This window comes from Giraffa tippelskirchi, chromosome 2 (genome assembly GCF_054371585.1).
Source record: "Giraffa tippelskirchi isolate mGirTip1 chromosome 2, T2T-mGirTip1v1.2.pri, whole genome shotgun sequence".
NCBI classification, from domain to species: domain Eukaryota; kingdom Metazoa; phylum Chordata; class Mammalia; order Artiodactyla; family Giraffidae; genus Giraffa; species Giraffa tippelskirchi.
The window spans coordinates 11,332,399-11,351,963 of record NC_137276.1 but is presented as its reverse complement, the minus strand read 5'-3'; the positions used below and the strand labels follow the sequence as shown (position 1 = coordinate 11,351,963).

Here is a 19,565-nt window from a genome sequence, read left to right as displayed (position 1 = left end):
GGTGTGGATGTGTGGGTCTCTATAGGGAAGGATCGCTATGCTGGCTACCTGTTTCCAGGACCCACTCTTAGGGCAGCTAGGTAGGAGTCATTGAGACACAATGTATAACTTTTGGAAATGGTAAGAAATTGTTGCAGATATGTGTTTTCTGAAAGTGGCGTTGGTTCTTAGAAATAGCCCCAAATCTGATCAATATGGGATCACCACACTGGACACCATTTGGGGATTTAAAAAATAATCCAACAACAGAGGCATGACTATGGAGGGCCAAGGGTGATTTCCCCGGCATGTCCATAAGCTCAGCACGAAATATGAGAGCTTTTTCCCCAAGTGGCACTTTGAAAAGTTGTGCAGCCGCAGAGGCACCAAAGGAAGCTGCACTCATTTGAGAGTTTGCGTCCTGCAGTGATTTTTCAAAGATCAGTCTCACACTTTACAGTTATGGTGCTCACTTTATCTCGGTAAGGAATTGGCATGTTTATTTCATTTCTTATGATAGAACGTTTCTGAGACTGCTAGAACCTCTGACCCATGCTTCCTTCACGGGAGAACTCATCACGTTCCATGGGGGTCTTCTGAAGACCCAGCTGAAGCTGTCAAGCTGGGTACCTGGCTGGACAGCTTTACCTAACCTTTACTTCACTCCCTTGTCAACTCATTGCTGCAGTAGCATCACGGCACTTTGAAGGGCTCTACTATTTGGCACATGTTCACAGCTAGACCAGACTTCCCTGGTAGTGCCAGTGGTAAAAAAAAAAAAAAAAAAAAATTCTCCTGCCAATGCGGGATACACAGGAGACTTGGGTTCGATCCCTGAGTTGGAAAGATCCCCTGGAGGAGGAAACAGCAACCCACTACAGTGTTCTTGCTTGGGAAATTTCATGGACAGAGGAGCCTGGTGGGCTACACAATCTCTGGGGTTGCAAAGAGTTGGACTGAGTGACTGAACACTCATGCACAGCTGGACAGTTGCTGGAGCCGGCCACCTCCATACAAGGGAGTGGCCTCCCATTGTGTGCTATTTGGGACACAGAGGATGCCATCTTCAGGCCATTTCTGGGAACTGCCCTTCAAGAGGGACCCGCGTTAAATAATCAGTTCTGTGTGTGTGAGAGAGTGAGCCCATGGAATATCCTGATCCAGGATATGTAATGAAGAAAGTGAAAGTGTGAGTTATTCATTTGGGTCCAACTCTTTGCAGCCCCATGGACTTTAGCCCATCAGACTCCTCCAGATTCTCCAGGCAAGAATACTGGAGTGGGTTGCCATTCTCTTCTCCAGGGGATCTTCCCAACCCAGTGATTGAAACCGGATCTCCTGCATTGCAGGCAGACTCTTTACCATCTGAGCCACCATGTAATGAAGAAGGCTAGAGCTTTCCCTTGACAGCTGGCTTTGGTGAACGAGAAAGGAGATGATTAGAGCAGATGACAGAGTTGCCAGAGGGAGTGGAGAAGGAAGAGACTCTGCAGCTGAAGAAGAGCCCCTGGGTGACATCACCACTTCGTATAAAGGCAGTTCTGCCAGTCTGCCTGGCAACACAAAGGCAAGGCAGCCTTACCGTGTGTAACTCTTCTGCTTAAAGATGGAGGGGCTGGACAAGAACTCAGGGAAGCATGCTAGCATTCTTCAACCTGCACGGTTATGGCATGGAAGGGGGTATCCAGGTCCATGTTTGTTTGCTCTACATGAAACATTTTCCCTCCTCCAAAGCATCATTTGTGGGCCCAACTTTTCCATTGTCAGCTCAGAAGCTGTGGGTGAAGTTTCCATTCTCAGCTTAGGGATGAAACATGTGGCCTGGGCCTGAGACAATCAATCCAATCATAATTCCCAGACCATGGTGACTGGTTCAGGGCTGGGCAGGGCCAGTGACCTTTAATGACACTTTTGTTGGGGCTGCTGACTTCAAGATAGAGGTCTTTCCCATCAGATTTGATTCTGAGAGCATGGAAAGCTGGAATTCTTGCAATCACCTTGGAGTTACCAGGAACCCAAGACTGAAGCCAATACAAATGCAGATAGAGTGGAGAGGAAGAAAGAATCAAGTCCCAGTGACATTGGTTGGATGCTGAATCCAGCTGTGCCTGAAGTCTGATCTTCTTCTGAACTTTACAATTCTTCTTCTTCTTTAAAATGAATTTGGCTTGAGCCATCTGTTCCTTGCTCCACAAAAGTTCTGATGGTATCAGTTAGGTGCAGCTAGCAGGCATAGGGTGAGAACAGGTGGAATAGGACTAATCCGTTGTTATATGTTACCGGATGGTGTGTTGTTGTAATTCCCTATAGGGAAGAGATTTCGACAGAGCTGTCTGGAGAGGGTACAGACTCCCTCAAGGGTGAATTCTTTATCAGGAGCAGGATTTCTGATCTGAACAGGATGGCCACATTGAGTGGAGAGCATAGAAATCAATTCAAGCATCAAAAGAGAGGGTTAACTGGGCAGCTCTTTAGAGCTGTGTGTTTCAAAGTCCCTTTTTAATGATGACAGCAGTGTGGTCACATGTCCTTTCAAACTCCTTCTCTAGACATCTCTAATACAAGCAAGCAATGATCAGGAACATGTGGCACAACGATTCTAAATCAATGATCTTGGTAACAGTCCCTGGTGGGCAGCACCAACAAAATTAGGTCTCGACCATGAACTTAACCTTGGTCTGCCCTTCTGACTGCCAGAGAGTTCGATCCACTCTGCCCTCCAGACCCCTTCTACTTCTTCTCCCTTCACCTATTTATGCTCTTGCCCTCACTTGGAATTTCCTAGGCCTTTTAAGAACCAACTCTTCTCAACAAGGCTTTGTGCTCTGGCTACCCCAGACCAAAGGGAGGACTCAAACCTCCAATCTCAGAGTGATCCAGTTTTCAGAAGCACTCCTTTGGGACTGATTGGTACTGCTTTGCAAAGTTCCTTAATGTTTCTTCATGGTTCCTTGTCTGTCTGTCTGCTTGAGGGCAGATTTAGATTATGAGTCCTCGTACCCAACACATAGCTTTGCAGAGGCTGTGCTCAGTTGATGCCCATAGGTAAGTGATGTATTAATATCATGGGCTCTTGTTAGTAATCTGGAATCTGGCCACCTGACAGTCTTGGATCTGTGTCCCTAGTGTTCACTGAGGAGAAGGCAATGGCACCCCACTCCAGTACTCTTGCCTGGAAGATCCCATGGATGGAGGAGCCTGGTAGGCTGCAGTCCATGGGGTTGCAAAGAGTCGAATATGACTGAGCAACTTCACTTTCACTTTTCACTTTCATGCATTGGAGAAGGAAATGGCAACCCACTCCAGTGTTCTTGCCTGGAGAATCCCAGGGACGGGGGAGCCTGGTGGGCTGCTGTCTATGGGGTCACACAGAGTTGGACACGACTGAAGCAACTTAGCAGCAGCAGCAGTGTTCACTGGGTTGAATATGGACTCTCCTATACCTCTACTCAATCCATTGTGTTCAGGGTAGTTGCAAGGCCCAGGGAACAGAGAAAACAGACCCACACCTCCTTCCTCCAAGTCCTCATTACTCTACCTACACCTGACACTCCACATGCATGATATACATAGTCATTCATTCATTCATTCACCAAATACTTACCAAGCACAGTGTGCCAGACATCATGTATACAGTGACAGGCTAACTAGATGCAGTGCCTGCCTCTGGGGCTTCTGGGATGGAGTCCCTTCCACACAGCCTGGACTGTTCCTCGTCTCTCTGCCTTTCTCTCCCTAGTCCCTGACATGTCTTGGCTCTGGAATCTTGGATCTGTCATGGGTCTCTTCTGAGGTAGAGTCAGTTTGCCCTCTGCTGATGCCTAAGCTCTCCTTCTAAGGTCTTCCTTCTTCCTACCCTCCCTCTTGTCCGAGGCTGCACTCTGGCTTCTCATTCCCAGAAACTACCATCTCCCTAGATCTCTAAACCCAGGAGAGTTCTGGGCTCCCCAGAGACAACCTGATGGTTATGGTTAATATGAGTTTTGCATCTTGAATGTCCATTTGTTTTAAATTAATAAAAATAGGAGGTTCAAATTCTGAGAAACATATAATCCTGAAAGGTGGTGGGAAAGCAAACCTAACCCCTGCTTGGGCTCTGGTTTGAGGTCCTGACCCTTGGGTCACCGGTGAGGATCTTGGGCCTTTGAGTCTGAACCCTTTGGGTGAGGCTCCTGGTCTTCCCAGCAGCCCTTGCTGCCTCAGGTGCTGATGACGATGCTGTGTCAGCAAAGAGGGACGCTGCCCACCTGCTGAGGTAGGGGCTGTGCCAGTCTCTCTCTCTCTCTTTCACGTTTCAGAGGTGCTTGGGGGCTGCGCCGGGTGGGGGGTGAGGGTGGTTTCCTTTGGCCTGGTGCTGGTGGCTTGGCGAAGAGCCAGGTTCCCCTTTGCCCTCAGTCTGTGCCAGGACCCTGGAATCTGGCCGGCTCTTCTGGGAGGCAAAACAAAGCTTGAGAGTAATCTCGGGGAACTTATTAGGAAAAGAAAGAACGAAACAATTCCAGGTTAGAAAAATGTAGGAAGGGCAGAGAACAAATAGGAAGGAGCGCTGCCCGCCACGAACAGTGGGTGCCAGGGCTGTCTGGAGCCCGAGAGAATCCTCAAAGCGTTCCGCTACTACCTGCCCACGTGAGTGCGTGTGCCAAGGAGCCAGAGCCCCGGGAGCAGCGAGAGTTGAGGCCGAGCGAGGAGACGCAGAGGGGCCGCAGGCAGAGACTCAGCGAGCGCGCTGCCCGGGCGCCAAGCCCAGGGGCCGCCCACTGGAGGGGGAGCCGGGGAGCGCGCAGGGGAGGCGGCGGCGGCCGGGCTTCCCCGGGCTTCCCCTCGCCCGCCCGCGAGCGCAAGGCGCGGCGGGCCCAGGGGGCGGAGGCGGTGCCGGGCGCCGGGGACCCGAGAGTCCCCCAGGCGCCCTCCCGCTCGGCTCAGGGGCCGCGGGGCGGGGAGCGCCCAGGGAGGTCGGCGCGGCGTCCCCGAACCCCGGAGCCTCCGGCGGGAGACTTGGGCTGAGCCCTCCCCGCCGCCCGCCCGCCCCTCCCGGCACCCGCCTCCCGCCCCCGCCCGCGGCCTGGAGCGCGCCTCCCTCGCCGCCCCGGGTCTGGTGAGCCGGCACCGGCCGAGCTGCGGGAGCCACCGAGAGCACCAGCCGCCGCCGCCGCCACCGCAGGAGCCGCTCCGGCCGCACCATGCGAGAACTGGCCATCGAGATCGGGGTCCGAGCCCTGCTTTTCGGGGTCTTCGTGTAAGTAGTGGCGCGCTGCGGGTCGGGGCGCGAGGACTCGGGGATCCACGGACCGAGCGTCTGGGCACCCCAAGTTTGTTTGCGTCCCGCCGGGGCCTGGATTGGAGGGCCCCTTCCCCGCCCAGGGATGCGTCCTAGGGGACCTAGAGAGACCCTTCTAGCCCCCTTGCTGGGACTCTGCGCATGAAGGGACCCCCGCGCGCGAGACTGAGCCGGCTCCCGTTACCCTCATGGCGCCAGGTCCTCTGGCCGGCACCTTTCCCCGGCCCTGCACCACCTGCCGGGGATTCTGGATGCTCCCAGGGACGCAGACGCGCACCCTCGTTGGCGCCCTGAGGAAGTTTCTCCCTGTGTGTGATCTTCGGAGCTCGACGTTTGCAGTCTCTGCTCCTGGCTGCATCCTTCCTGGATCCACGCGGTGCCCAGGGCCAGGCTGGATCTCTCTTCGCGCCCCTGGCTTTGGCGCTGGGGGGTCCTGGTGAGCATTTTCCCCGGAGGCATTTGGGGTACTTCTCCGGCCGGAAAACTGTTGCTGCGGTGGCTGAGAAGTCGGAGGGCCGGCAGCCCGGAATGTGGGCTCCATATGCGGAGTCCATGTCCACTTAGGGCAGCAGCGAGATGCCCCGGGGGCCCTGAGCGGCGGGTGTTTGGCAAGAGGAAAGGGATCTGGCATGGGTTCTTTCAGAGACGTCTGAGCCCCACTGTTATCCCCGGGGACCCGCTGCCCCTCAGCTTCCCCCGCGCCCAAGCAGCAGCGATGTCGCGTCTCTGCCCTTCAGAGTCAAGCCCAGAACATCCGCTCAGACCCATTCCTAGCCTTCTGTCATCTCCCAGTCACCCAGGCGCCCATGTCTACACTTGTCCCTCCGTTAGGGGTTCAGGTTCTTTCTCCTCCTCTGCCCAGGGCTGTTTTCAGACACATTTTAAATATTTAAGTTGCATGAACTTTCTGGATTTGCTTTAAAAAAAAAAAAAAAAAAAGCCCATTGAGCCATTCCAAACAGGAGGCCTCTCTCTGAATTTCTGCCCCAAATCCGGAGTCCTTGGTGGCAGGTGGGAGGCTGTGAGATGACTTCGGTTTCCTTCACCCACGGTATACACATGCAAAGAAATGCCCTTTCTGGCATGTTTTTCTTTACCAGGGACTAAATTCATCCAGCGTGTTTTTCTAGCAGCGTGTCATTCACACTGCTAGAAAAAATCCGTGAGCTTCCCCCAGATGCAGAAACCCCCTTCCCCTAGCTTCTGACTAAACACTAGTGTTATTCAGTGGGAAGAAGAAGAACTCGGGTGGTTCCTGAGGCACTTCAGAAAAAAACAGAAAACACTTTTCCCTCCTCTTAGTATATTTTTCTACCTTTGAAATATACATTCAAACTAGTACTTGCCTTGCGGTCAGGTGGAGACAGCTTCCAACTGGCAGTTAGCCTGAGCCCCATTAAAGTATTGTGTGATAGAAATGATAAAACAGTGTTCTGTGCACAGCAAAATTTACCATTTGTTGGGTGAATGTTTGTGTGAGTAATGTTGAAATTAAATGAGGCAGGCTCTTCAGCTGCTAGTTTTGTTTGCCACTGGCAATCGCCAAATTTAAAAAAAAAAGGGATCCAATGATATGTAAATATTTGTATATTTTCAAACATTCCTTCAAATATCTCCCCCCTCCACCAAACATTTATGTGGTGTTTACAAATACGTAATGAATGGTCCATGCAGTGGATTTGGAAATTTGATAATTACGTTTTATGTGCTTCTTGCTTCGTCTAAAGATGTTATGTAAAAACCAGGCAGTTTATATTTTTTTCTCCAGCTTCCCCTTTGTATTAATTACCTAATGGGGGATCTGCTATCACCCAGAGGGGATCTGTTATCACCCAAAATCTTGGGCGCTGATGGCATTTTTGGATGATTCCCTGGTTTTGTATTGAATTGGAAATATTAACAGTGTGTGTCCAACTTGTGGCTCTTTTACCTGCAAAGACCAGCTTCCGTATCTGTGCTCAACTCCCTGGGTAGGAATCTTGGATGCTCAGATGCTGTTATCATCAGGCAGATACTGACTTCCGACTTCCGGAAGGACTGGTGTGGAGCACGAGATACAGATGACCCTTTGTTTTCTTAGATAAGCTTCTGGCGAGATGACAGAGGCTGGCTTTGGGGGATGGGGGGAGTTTTATTCTTCCTTTCACTGATGCTGATCTGATAGCAAGCTTCAGTGGCTTGAACCCACCTCTAGTCATGAAGATGGTGGTCTCAGTAGGAGGGCTTCATCCTCGTAGGTTTAGAAAGTCCCTCTGGACAAGCCGAATCCATTTCTCTGCTGTTGGGTCCAACTTAGATGACACTATTTGGTCCTGCTTGATGTATCTGCCTTATTTCTAAGGATAAGGGAATAATCTTTTGCTGGGGGATACTTTATTTCTTTGCAGACTTGTGCCTCTGGGGAACATCATCTGTAGATGCACCTGTTCTCTAATCAGATTTGCTCTGTATGAAACTAGAACCCCACTTCCTGGTGCCCAAAGTTGTGTCTGACTCTTTTGTGACCCTGTGGACTGTAGCCCACCAGGCTTCTCTGTCCATGGGATTTCTCAGGCAAGAATACTGGAGTGGATTGCCAACCTGCATCTCCTGACATTGGGAGGTGGATTCTTTATACGGCTGAGCCACCAGGGAAGACCCCCTAGAGGTGTGAAGTTAGTGCTAATGCAATGTATTTGTGAATCCATGGGTAGTGGGGATAGCCTAGGAAACAAGGTTTCCCTTGTTCTCTTAAGGAACCGGTTCTCTGTCTCTAGACCAGGTTTAGCACTGAGGTTTGATGACTTAGGATTCCAAGAGGATGCTTTTCATGGACCACTCTCCAGAGAGCATGCAAGAAATGCTCGATCCTGCCTGAGAAGCTCAATCACCGAGGAGAAAATTAGTAACAAGTAATGCCCATCAGGGCTGATATATAAAGTATAACTTACCAGGAAATAAACTGGTTTGAGGAATCAGTGTTTAGGAAACATCAAAGTATGGTGTGCAGCTTTGAGGCTGAATTTAGTACTTTGAGACTTGTGGGCTTTGCTCTTCCTCAAGGACTATGGGAGGGCTTCTCAGGTGGCGCTAGTGGTAAAGAACCTGCCTGCTCATGCAGGAGACATGAGATGTGGGTTCAATCCTGGGTCACGAAGATCCCCTGGAGGAGGGTCTGGCAACCCACTCCAGTATTCTTGTTTGGAGAATCCTACGGACAGAGGAGCCTGGTGAGCTACAGTCCATAGGGTTGCAAAGAGTCAGACATGACTGAAGCTTCTTAGCACGGCGTGGCAAAGGCTGTGGGAAAAGCAGAGAGAAGGAGTACCCACAGGGTTCCTCCGTTCTGCCATCACCTGAGATGCCAGCAGGGATACTGTGAGTGTTCCTGCACCTGCTAAAGCCAGCACTGGATGTTGCTGAGCAGGTGGAGTGTGTAAACAAGGTGGCCAGTCAATGGCCCTATAACCCACAGTATGTGTACTACTAGTGGTACACTACTTCCACTTTTCCACCTTAGCCACTCCAATAACTACCATTGATTCAGGGCTTACTATGTGTCAGGCACTAATAAAGACAATCACATATTCTATTTAACCATTATACGCACCTGATGAGGTGGGTGTGTTGACATTTCTAATCATGGATGAAGGATCTGGAACACAGATTAAGGAACTGCCACAGAGCTGGTAAGGGTGCAGAGATCTAAATCTCAATGCTCCAGCTCTCAGTTACCTCGATGTACAGCTTCAGGGAAAAAAACAGCCAGCAGTGGCCTGTTGAGGGCTCGCTGTCCACCCAAGGGACTCCATGTAATTTCTCCTTTAAGCCTCATTTTACTTGAAGGGATCCTCTTAATTTTTCCGACTTTACAAATAAGGAGACCAATTTAGAAAGGCTAAGTAACTTGTCTGCATGTACTCAGCCAGCAGGAGGTATAACATGGTTTCAGGCAGTTGTCTTCCCTTCCCAAAGCTGCTGAGACGAACTATGTCCAGTCCCAGGCTTCTGGACTGGAACTAAAATGACCACCTCTTAGAAGCCATCCCTTTATTTGGCCCCTTATCTTTAGAGAGGCACGGTCTGGACTAATGTCACTCTAGTACTAAAACCAGATTCTCTGACATCTCAGTGGTGGAGGGGGCCAGCTGTGGTTCACCTTTCCTAAGAGAAGGGGTTGGGCTTGTTACAGATTTTAAGGGTCTTCCTTAGGTCTCTGGAGCCCAGAAAGCATGACATGGTGAGGAAGTTGCTGGTGAAAACATTAAAGGACTAGCACTGCTTTCTCTTGCCGTTGTTGGCTGTTCCCCTCTGGTACATCAGATAAATGGGAGAAACCTTTATTTATAGCGCTGCAGAAAGGACCCTGGAAATATGATGATGACCTGAAATGCTGACGGGGTGGGTGGGGGATGGTGCAGATGAGCTGCCTACTTCATTTGTGAGTCTGGGGTCCTCAACCCCTCTTTCCCTCCCCACATCCTTCCATCCTCTTTCTCTCCCTCCCTGTGGCTCCGGGAGGGTCCTTGTCTGGGATGTCCCTCCAGAAGCTAGGGGTGTGCTCAGGATGCCAGGCAATGGTGTTTGCTTCACCTCAGATCAACTCAGCCTCCTTCCTTGAGCACTTCCTATGCTGGAGGCCTGAGCAGATGGCAGGGATGGTTGGGTAAGGAAGACCAGGGGGCCTCCAAGGAGCATGCAGCCTGGCAGAGCAAGCACATGACACACTGTTTTTTGTTATTCCCATCCCCCACTCCCCGTCACTTTGCAATCACTGGTTTTGAAAGTTTTGCCTCCAAACATTTCCCTTTTATTATCTATCCAGTCTGTAGATGCATGTTTGGCATCTTGTAGGTGCCTGCAGTTATAGTGGTTATTTTTTTCTCTTTCATTAGTAAACTTCAGTTTGTGTAATTCCAAACAGACACAGGGTAACTTGGCGCTTTAGCTGATCCAGGTGACTTGCTCGAGGGCCCTGGCTGTGAGGTGGATTTTTGGAATATTGGCAGTAGCTAATAGATCTTTCTTTATTACCCCGAGGAATCTGGTTTAAGACTCGAGGTGGGGGAGGGCTACAGTGTTTGGAGCAGACTGCTCAGTCTTAGAAGGAGGAATTAATTAGCCCTGGGAGGAATGACAAGGAAGAGACAGGTGCCAAGGAAGGTTGTTTAGAGCTGGCGTCTCTCACCTGAGTCTTGAGCAGGGCGTGGAAGGAGCAGAGAGCCTGGCCCGAGAACATTCCTGCAGATAGAGTCCTGGAGCCAAAGCCTGGAGGCACGTTTTGGGTGGAATTGGCTCAGACGGTAAAGAATCAGCCTACAGTGGAGACCCAGGTTTGATCCCTGGGTTGGGAAGATTCCCTGGAGAAGGGAATGGCAACCTACTCCAGTATTCTTGCCTGGAGAATCCCATGGACGGAGGAGCCTAGTGGGCCACAGTCCATGGGTTGCAAAGAGTCGGAGATGAATGAGTAACTGACACTAACTAAGGTCACCATGTGTGGCCTCAGCACAAAGTGTGGGTTTCGAGGTTGGGGAGTTGAGGGTGGTAGGAGGGTCAGGAAATGAGCCTGGCACAAGGACTTCTCAGTGCCCTGCACGAAGCCTGGATGGTCCCCTGTGTGGAATGTCCCTGGGGAGCCCTGGGAAGTTTGAAACAGAAAAGCACCATGGACAGATATGTGCCCACTGTGGAGGGGAGCGGCAGTTCCCTCGGGCACCTAGGCCCTGGTCCTTCTGTCAGTGACCATGTACTGCTAGGCTCCTCGTGCTTTCGGAGAGCCTGAGCTTTGTTCTGCCTTCTGTACAGACATCCATATCTCTGTCTTCTTTGCTTTCCCTGCTCTCTCACTTGGGCCTTGCATGGTTGGTGCTCAGGAGAGCTCACCAGCTGGCACTTGGTTTGCGAAGATCGTGTTTATAGACCCCTGAGTGTTCGGCATCCATTCAGAGCAAGGCTTCCTGAAGGGCAGCCTGCTGACCACCTGCGCCTGAATTACCTGGGGCCCAGTCAGGCCTAACTGGATCAACCTTTGGAGTGGAGCCCAACCCTGGAGTGGATCAACACTCCTATCAACCTGTGGAGTGTTGCATTTTCATCAGGAGATCCTCCTGTCCACCGCATTTGGGAACTACTGATGTGCAGTTACAGAGGCTTGAGACCCTCTTGTGGTCTAGGGTCGCCTCTGGTTATTTTCTCCTTTGGCTACATGGGAGATGACTGTTCCCAAATCCCTGCTTTTAGGTGGAGCCGTGGGGAACACGGGAAGAGTGACAGGGGTCACCTTCAGGTTGAGACAGCATCAGGCCCCTTTGGTGACCTGTCATTGTCCTTCTCTGTTGGCGGCGAGCATGGAGCTCTGTATTGAGATGGCAAAGCTGCCAGATGCCCACTGCTATTGGAGGTGGACTTGTGGGACAGAAGGAAGCTTTTTTTCATTAACTGTGACTTGGGGACTGAGGTAGCTCAGCTGGTAAAGAATCCGCCTGCAGTGCAGGAGACACTGGTTCGATTCCTGGGTTGGGAAGATCCCTTGGAGAAGGGATAGGCTACCCACCCCAGGATTCTTAGACTTCCCTGGTGGCTCAGCTGGGAAGGAATACACCCGCAATGCAGGGGACTGAAGGGATAGGCTGCCCACTCCAGGATTCTGGCCTGGAGAATTCCATGGAGTGAATAATCCATGGGGTTGCAAAGAGTCGGGCACGACTGAGTGACTTTCACTTTAGCTACTGTAGCAGAAACCTATTCTATCTCATACACCTGTAATAATTTTGCCCACTCTCTAGAAACCAAGAGTTGTTTGAGGCAAAGTGTAAATGACAAACCATGGGCTTTGGAGCTAGATGGATTGGGGTTTGGATGGGATTTTGACTCTGCCACCAACTAGCAAATTGGCTAAAATCTCTGAACCTCAGTTTTTTCATGAGTGAAATGGGACTAGTTCCTACTTCACTGGGTTTTACTAAATAAGCTACTGTTAAGTGCCTACAGTACTTATACCCATAATTAGGTGTCTGCCCCCACTCTTGTGAATCCCTATTGCTTATATGTAGTGTCAAAACATGGCAGTGTAGTATAGTGGTCACAGTCAAGGCGCTTGGCGTTGGGTTACTGGGGCTTGAATCCTTGTTTGTCACTTAGCTGTGTGAACCTTTTAGCAAAGTGTTTATCCCAGTTCAGTCCATGTTTCTGCATCTGTTCTCTATCAACAGCATCCTTGGATGTAAGACTTGTGAGTACTAAATGGTGATATCAACAAATGGTGATATGATTTTTATTATCCTTTTATTGAGATGAATCTGTAATGTACACTCTAAGGAAAATGCCATAGGTAGCTAATGATACTCTTATTGCAAATGATTTACTACAAGATTTCTGTAAAATAATTAACTCCTTTATATTTCAAGCGATTGCTTTTAGCCCCCTTAAGTGAGGTACGTAAATTGCCATTAGTTTGTTCAGTGAGCTGTACCCCCATATTCAAGCATGGGGTGCTGTCTCTCTGATGGTGTCTCAGCCCTGTAGCTTCTCAGCAGTGACAAATCACTGGCCTTTTACAGCAGCGATTCTAGGACACTGAATCAGAAGTGTTATCAGCATTCGCTAATACGTAAGGAAAATGCTGTGTTCCCATCATTGACTTCTGAGTCTGTGCTTGTCACACAGAGTTCTCCTAGGAGCCTGGTGCAGACAATTCTTCAGTCAGACACCCCTTGCACCCCCCAGCCTCTGCATGCCGGACCAAGTATACCCAGCACTTCTCCTCCACCCAAGAAGGCATCTGCTCTGTCTTCTGATAAATGGAGCATCCTTCCATTTGAAATATTATTTGCCACTGTAGAATGAGTCGGCTGTACCCAGAATTCTGAGAATTGGTGATGTTTTCCCACAGGGAGATAAATGCTTACAATGCCACAAAAAGAGATCATTAGTTTTATAGCTTTGGGATAAAGTTATCTCAATTAGTTATAAAGATTATGCCTTTTATGACCCACACGAGGCTCGTAAAAGCTCCATTTCTCTATTTTTCTGTGATAGTGTTTTTAAATATGAAAACTGTCTCAGTAATATTGTTTCTTTAAAAAATATAATCTTGGTGTTCTGTGGATGAATTAGAAACCCTGGTTCACCGTGAGGAAGTAAATTCGTACAGGACTTGGCAATGCCGGGGATGGGTGAGCAGGAAGGCAGGAGAGCCTGGGGCTGTGGAGCCCAAGGACTGCTTCATTACAGTCTTTTAATATGTGACTGTGAAAAATCGTCCCATCGAGGTGAGGGACGAGTTGTTATTCTGTCTCCACCGAAGACAAAGGAATGAGAAATGGGGTCAGAAGCTGCAGGAGCATCTAGGTTGGTTTGCAGAAAGGAAACAGTCTGCCCATCAGCACTAGACATATCTTTCTCCTTTACCAGAGGGTTTTTAAAACGTGTTTTTATTGAAGTATCAGTTTGAACCATGTGGAATTGCTGATATTTGACTGCTTTGACCTACAGACTCAGGAATTTCATCTCAGTCCAAACTAAAAATAATATCCACAAAGAAAAGTGCATGATTCATGATTGTACAGAGCACCCTCCACCCTCACAGCCCCTTCTGCCACCCTGAGGGTCTCCATCATTTTAACTTCTAACAACATTTTTGAGCTTTGTGTAAATGGCATCATGCACTGTGTATACTGTTTTCTGTAGCTTTTTTGGGGCTTTTTGCTTGGGCATGCTTTGGAGACTTATCCGTGTTGTGCATAGTTTTAGTTTGTTAATTCTCATTGTCATTGCATGATGGTACCTTTTTGTTTACTCATTATATGGGTATCATTTATGGATATTTGGATTATTTATTATTTTTGGCTATTAAGCATAATGCTGCTATTGTTTTTAATGAACATATCTGTAATTCCTGTGGGCTATATACTGAGGAGTGGAAATGCTCAGTAACTCATCTGAGAATTTTAAAGAGGATTTGGCTTCTTTTTGTCTGGCTCAGATTCTGAGAGAGAGTACTAGTCTGTATGCTACTTTAATCTCCATCCGTTGATGAGTTACTTTGTGTAAAGCGTGCGGCAAATGACAGGAGGTGCCCAGAGGCTGGGTGCCCACTCTGCAGGAGTGGGACAGCATGGCACCAAAGTCTGCTCGTGGGCATTGGAGCTGTATCCTGACTGCTGATGAGAGAGATGTGTCCCGGCTTCCTCATCTGTAAAGTGGGGACAAGATATCATTGCTGAGGAGGCTTAAAGGTAAAAGGATATAATGTTGTGACACATGGTAAATATTAAAGCCAGGCTCCTTTCCTTCCTCCATCTCTCTTCCCTCCAGTGGGGAGGTCAAGATTCAGTTCAGTCGCTCAGTTGTGTCCAACTCTTTGCGACCCCACAGACTGCAGCACACCAGCCTTCCCTGTCCATCACCAACTCCTCAAACTTGCTCAAACTCATGTCCATCGAGTTGGTGATGCCATCCAACCATCTCATCCTAAGTCATCTCCTTCTCCTCCCGCCTTTAATCTTTCCCAGCATCAGGGTCTTTTCCAATGAGTTAGTTCTTCACATCAGGTAGCCAAAGTATTGGAGTCTCAGCTTCAGCATCAGTCCTTCCAATGAATATTCAGGACTGATTTCCTTTAGGATGGACTGGTTGGATCTCCTTGCAGTCCAAGGGGCTCTTGAGTCTTCTCCAACACCACAGTTCAAAAGTATCCATTCTTCAGTGCTCAGCTTTCTTTATGGTCCAACTCTCACGTCCATACATGACTACTGGAAAAACCATAGCTTTGACTAGATGGACCTTTGTTGGCCAAGTAATGTCTCTGCTTTTTAATATGCTGTCTAGGTTGATGATAGCTTTTCTTCCATGAACAGTATGAAAAGGGGGAGGTCGAGATAGAGGTAAATGAAAGATACCTAATGTCACAAACAGGGAGATCAAACCAGTCAATTGTAAAGGAAATCAACCTTGAATATTCATTGGAAGGACTGATGCTGAAGCTGAAGCTCCAATACGTTGGCCACCTGATGCAAAGAAATGACTCATTGGAAAAGACCCTGATGCTGGGAAAGATTGAAGGCAGGAGGAGAAGGGGGTGGGGGAGGATGAGATGGTTAGATAGCATCACTGAGTCAATGGATATGAGTTTGCACAGACCTCGGGAGATGGTGAAGGACAGGAAAGCCTGGTGTGCTGCAGTCTACGGGGTCACAAAGAGTCAGACACGACTGAACAACTGAACAACAACAACAGTGTCACAATGTAATAATAATAATGACTGCAGCACTCAGTGCCACAGCAGAGATGAACCTGGAACTGGTATCTGGGAAGTCTGAGGATGGTGTTCTGAATAATTATACAAGAAGTCATTGAGAAAAAGAAGAGGTTTATAAGCGTGTATAGGGGCTTCCCTGGTGGCTCAGTTGGTCAAGAATCGGTCTGCAATGCAGGAGGCTGTTTATTTGTGTGTGTGGGGGGTATCCTTTAATTGACCTGTCTCTCCATCTTGGGGAAACAAGTTTTAATAGTAACCATGTGCCATATTCATACTAGGCATTTGTCACATCCTAGATGACTTAATCTTTTCAATCCTTTACTCTAGGAGGTGATACTGCTGTCCTAATTTACAGAGTTTAATGTTCCTCAAAAACAGAGAACTTTTACTAATCAATATGAGAAGAAAAGAGCTCTGCCAAAAACAAACAAAAAAAAAGGACAGTGGATAGGAATAGAGAACTAACAAAAATACAAATAATCTATTTTAAACCTTTGGTTTCCATAGAAGTTCAAGATATGCATCTAAAAACAATAAAATACATTGCATATAGATTAGCACAAGCTTTTTATGGGCTGCAATGAGCAAATGTAGCCATTGAACTTAGTTTTGTACATAATGTAGATAACTATTTGTTAGCTTGGAAGATATCCATAAACTGCTGTTAAGTGATAAAAAGCAGGTTACATAAGTGTGTATAAAGCTACTGTAATGTAGTAATAGAATAAAATCAATTTGTATCTATGTCTGTAAGAAAATAGCTATAAAGATAAACAACAAAATTTTAATGGTGGTTATTTCAGGCTGATGGGATTATATAATATTTGCTTTTTTCATTATACCATTTATTGTGTAATTATTTTAGAGTAAACATTTATTACTTTCATACATAATTAGAAATTGACTTAGATGTTTCCTGTTATGAGGGGAAAAAGAAGCTAATGAAATATCCATAGACAGGGCACTGGATGATTCTTTTCTGATTGCTTTAGAAATATCTGAAGTGGGAATGTGTCAAAAATCAACCTTACTATATTTCATGTCAAATAAAATGTTTAAAGGAAAATCAGAAAGTAAGGATTAACACACAGGATGTGTGAGATCATGGTAAAACAGATATGATCAGATGCTACAGGTGGAATTATAAATGGACATAAGCCTTTTGAAGAGTAATATCGCAGTGCATGCTACTGCTAAGTCACCTCAGTCGTGTCTGACTCTGTGCGACCCCACAGACGGCAGCCCAGTGCATAGACAGCCATAAAAATTATTCTTGTTCTTTGACTTAGAATGCTTTAAAAAATATGTTGAAACACTGATATAAAAGATGCAAAATCCTCATGTATAAAAATGTTCATTGTTGTGTTCCATGCCAAGCAAATACACTTGTCAAATAAAAATAAACTAAAGTTCAAATGGTCAAAAAAATTTCAAATGGTCAACGAGTGAAGAAAAGTTGTAGAAGTTATGGATATAAAGAAATACTATGTAGCTATTAAACTAACCTTTTTGAAAATCATGAAGAAACAGGGTAAAATTTTATGAAGTAATTGTTAAGGAAAGCACTAAGCACAAAATATGTATTTCCAGGCTATAGGAAACAGGTCTGATTCGGACAAATGTTAGAAAAGATTACAAAAAAATGAATGTGATGGGAATGAATGTTCCCTTTCACTTGAACGTTATTTTAAAAATTAAAACAATACAAAAGGTGTAAGTTTCCCAGAACTCCTGCACTTCTGCCTATTCCATTCCCTTCACTTTTTAAAGTTAAACTTTTAAACACATATTTATATAATAAAAAAGAAAATACGTTTTATCTATAGCTTAATTTTTTTAACTTAATGTACCTTGGAGATATTTTCTATCTTTATAGATCTACTTGATTCTTTTTGCTGGCTGTGTAGTGTTCTGTTGTATTAACCTATTCACAGAATTTTAAGAGTATTTTCATCTTTTGTTATAATAGACAACATTGCAGTTGTGCGTATATTGTGATGTACCTGTTAAATTACTGCTGTGATAAACCCAATAAATGAAATCTCTGGGCCAAAGGCCACATGTATTTTAAATTCTGATGGCTACTACCAAAAGTGAAAGTGCAAGTTGCCTAGTGATGTCTGACTTTTGCGACCCCATGGACTGTCCATGGAATTCTCTAGAATACTAGAGTGGGTAGCTTTTCCCTTCTCCAGGGGAGTTTCCCAACCCAGGTCTCCCACATTGCAGGCAGAGTCCTTACCAACTGAGCTATCAGGGAAGCCTTGGGTATTGCCAAATTGCTACCCAAATGGCTATACCTACTTACATTCTACCAATAGTTCAGAGGTATCTGTTTTTTTTTTTTTTTAACATCTTTGCCAATGCTGGATGTTATTAACATTTTATATTTATACCATGAGAGGGAATATAACATTTGCATCTTTTCACTCATGTATTGGAAATTTGTATTTTTAACTAAAATATCTGCCATTTTCCTTTATTCATGCTTTTATTGGATCTTCCTGATATGTAGGAGTGCTTTATTCTTAATAGCTATTGACCTTTTATTTCATAAGTTGCAAAACTTTTACACCTCTATGATTGACTTTTAAGTTTCTTTGCACTTTCTATTATTGTGCACAATTCAATGATATAGTTAAATCTATTAGTCTTTTCCTTTATGGTTTCAGAGTTTCTGTCCTATTTAGAAAGATGGCTCAGCTGGTAAAGAATCTGCCTGCAATTGGGGATACCTGGGTTCAACCCCTGAGTTGGGAAGAGCCTCTGGAGAAAGGAAAGGCTACCCACTCTGGTTATCCGGCCTAGAAAATTCCATGGACTGTATAGTCCATGGGGTTGCAATGAGTCGGACCTGACTGAGCGACTTTCATTTTCACTTTCACTTTTCTCAGCTAAAACAGAAACATTTTTCTGTATTGCCTAGTATTTTATACTTTCATTCTTTAATTTTATTTCTTTATGGGAATTTTAATTATGAGATTTAATTTAATTTTAATTCTGTATGAGAATTTTTTAAACTTATGGAGTGAAGTGGAGGATTTAACATTTTTCTTACATGTGGTTTGTCAATTACAAAATAGTCATTGTTTTCTCAGTGACTTCTCTATCACTTAACAAACTTCCATATGTCCACAGATTGCAAGTGAATTCTATTGTGATTTTTTGTTTGCCTGGTTGTGGCTCAGTATAACATTTTAATTATTGTAACTTTATAGTTTATTGAGATACCTGAAGGGAAATGGCCACTTCTTCCTGAGAAGGTTTAGATTGCAGGATTCAGAACCAGGATGTCTGGGGCTCAAAACACTAATCTGCTGTTGACTAATTATGTGAACTTGGGTGGTTTCCTTTATCTCTCTGTGTTTCAGCTCCCTAGTCTTAAATATGGAGATAAGTACAGTGTTTGGAGAAGGAAATGGCAACCCACTTCAGAATTCTTGCCTGGAGAACCTCATGGACAGAGGAGTCTGAAGGGTCCATGGAGTCACAAAGAGTTGGACACAACTTAATAACTGAACAACAACCACAGTGCTAAAATAGTTTCATTGAATTGAGATCAGAGACTGTGGCTTGTGTGATTTCTAGTTTTTTAAAAAATTTTGAGATTCTCTTTATGGTCACATACATGGTCAATTTTTAAATTTACATACAGTATCAGTTCAGTTCAGTCACTCAGTCATGTCCAACTCTTTGCGACCCCATGAACCGCAGCACGCCAGGCCTCCCTGTCCATCACCAACTCCCGGAGTCCATCCAAACCCATGTCCATCGAGTCGGTGATGCCATCCAACCATCTCGTCCTCCATCGTCCCCTTCTCCGCCTGCTCTCAATCTTTCCCAGCATCAGAGTCTTTTCCAATGAGTCAGCTCTTCACATCAGGTGGCCAAAGTATTGGAGTTTCAACTTCAACAGCAGTCCTTCCAATGAACACCCAGGACTGATCTCCTTTAGGATGGACTGGTTGGATCTCCTTGCAGTCCAAGGGACTCTCAAGAGTCTTCTCCAACATCACACTTCAAAAGCATCAATTCTTCGGCGCTCAGGTTGCTTTATAGTCCAACTCT

The 19,565-nt window shown here is 46.4% G+C and overlaps 1 protein-coding gene across 7 annotated transcripts in view; it reads left to right on the top strand.

The window, feature by feature from the left end:
• PLPP4 (phospholipid phosphatase 4) overlaps nucleotides 1-19,565 on the top strand; it is a 438,966-nt gene that overhangs the window by 297,088 nt on the left and 122,313 nt on the right. The window contains exon 1 of one of the 7 annotated variants that reach the window (XM_081535843.1): nucleotides 4,734-5,215. The exons of 4 other annotated variants lie outside the window; for them this stretch is intronic. Coding sequence is in view for 2 of the 3 variants with exons in the window: in XM_081535778.1 (XP_081391904.1) it covers nucleotides 5,160-5,215 (56 nt within the window). In the remaining variant the exon portion in view is untranslated. Of the gene's footprint in view, nucleotides 1-4,733; nucleotides 5,216-19,565 lie in introns of those variants that run through there. 2 more of the 7 variants (XM_081535778.1, XM_081535853.1) reach the window with 2 other exon arrangements.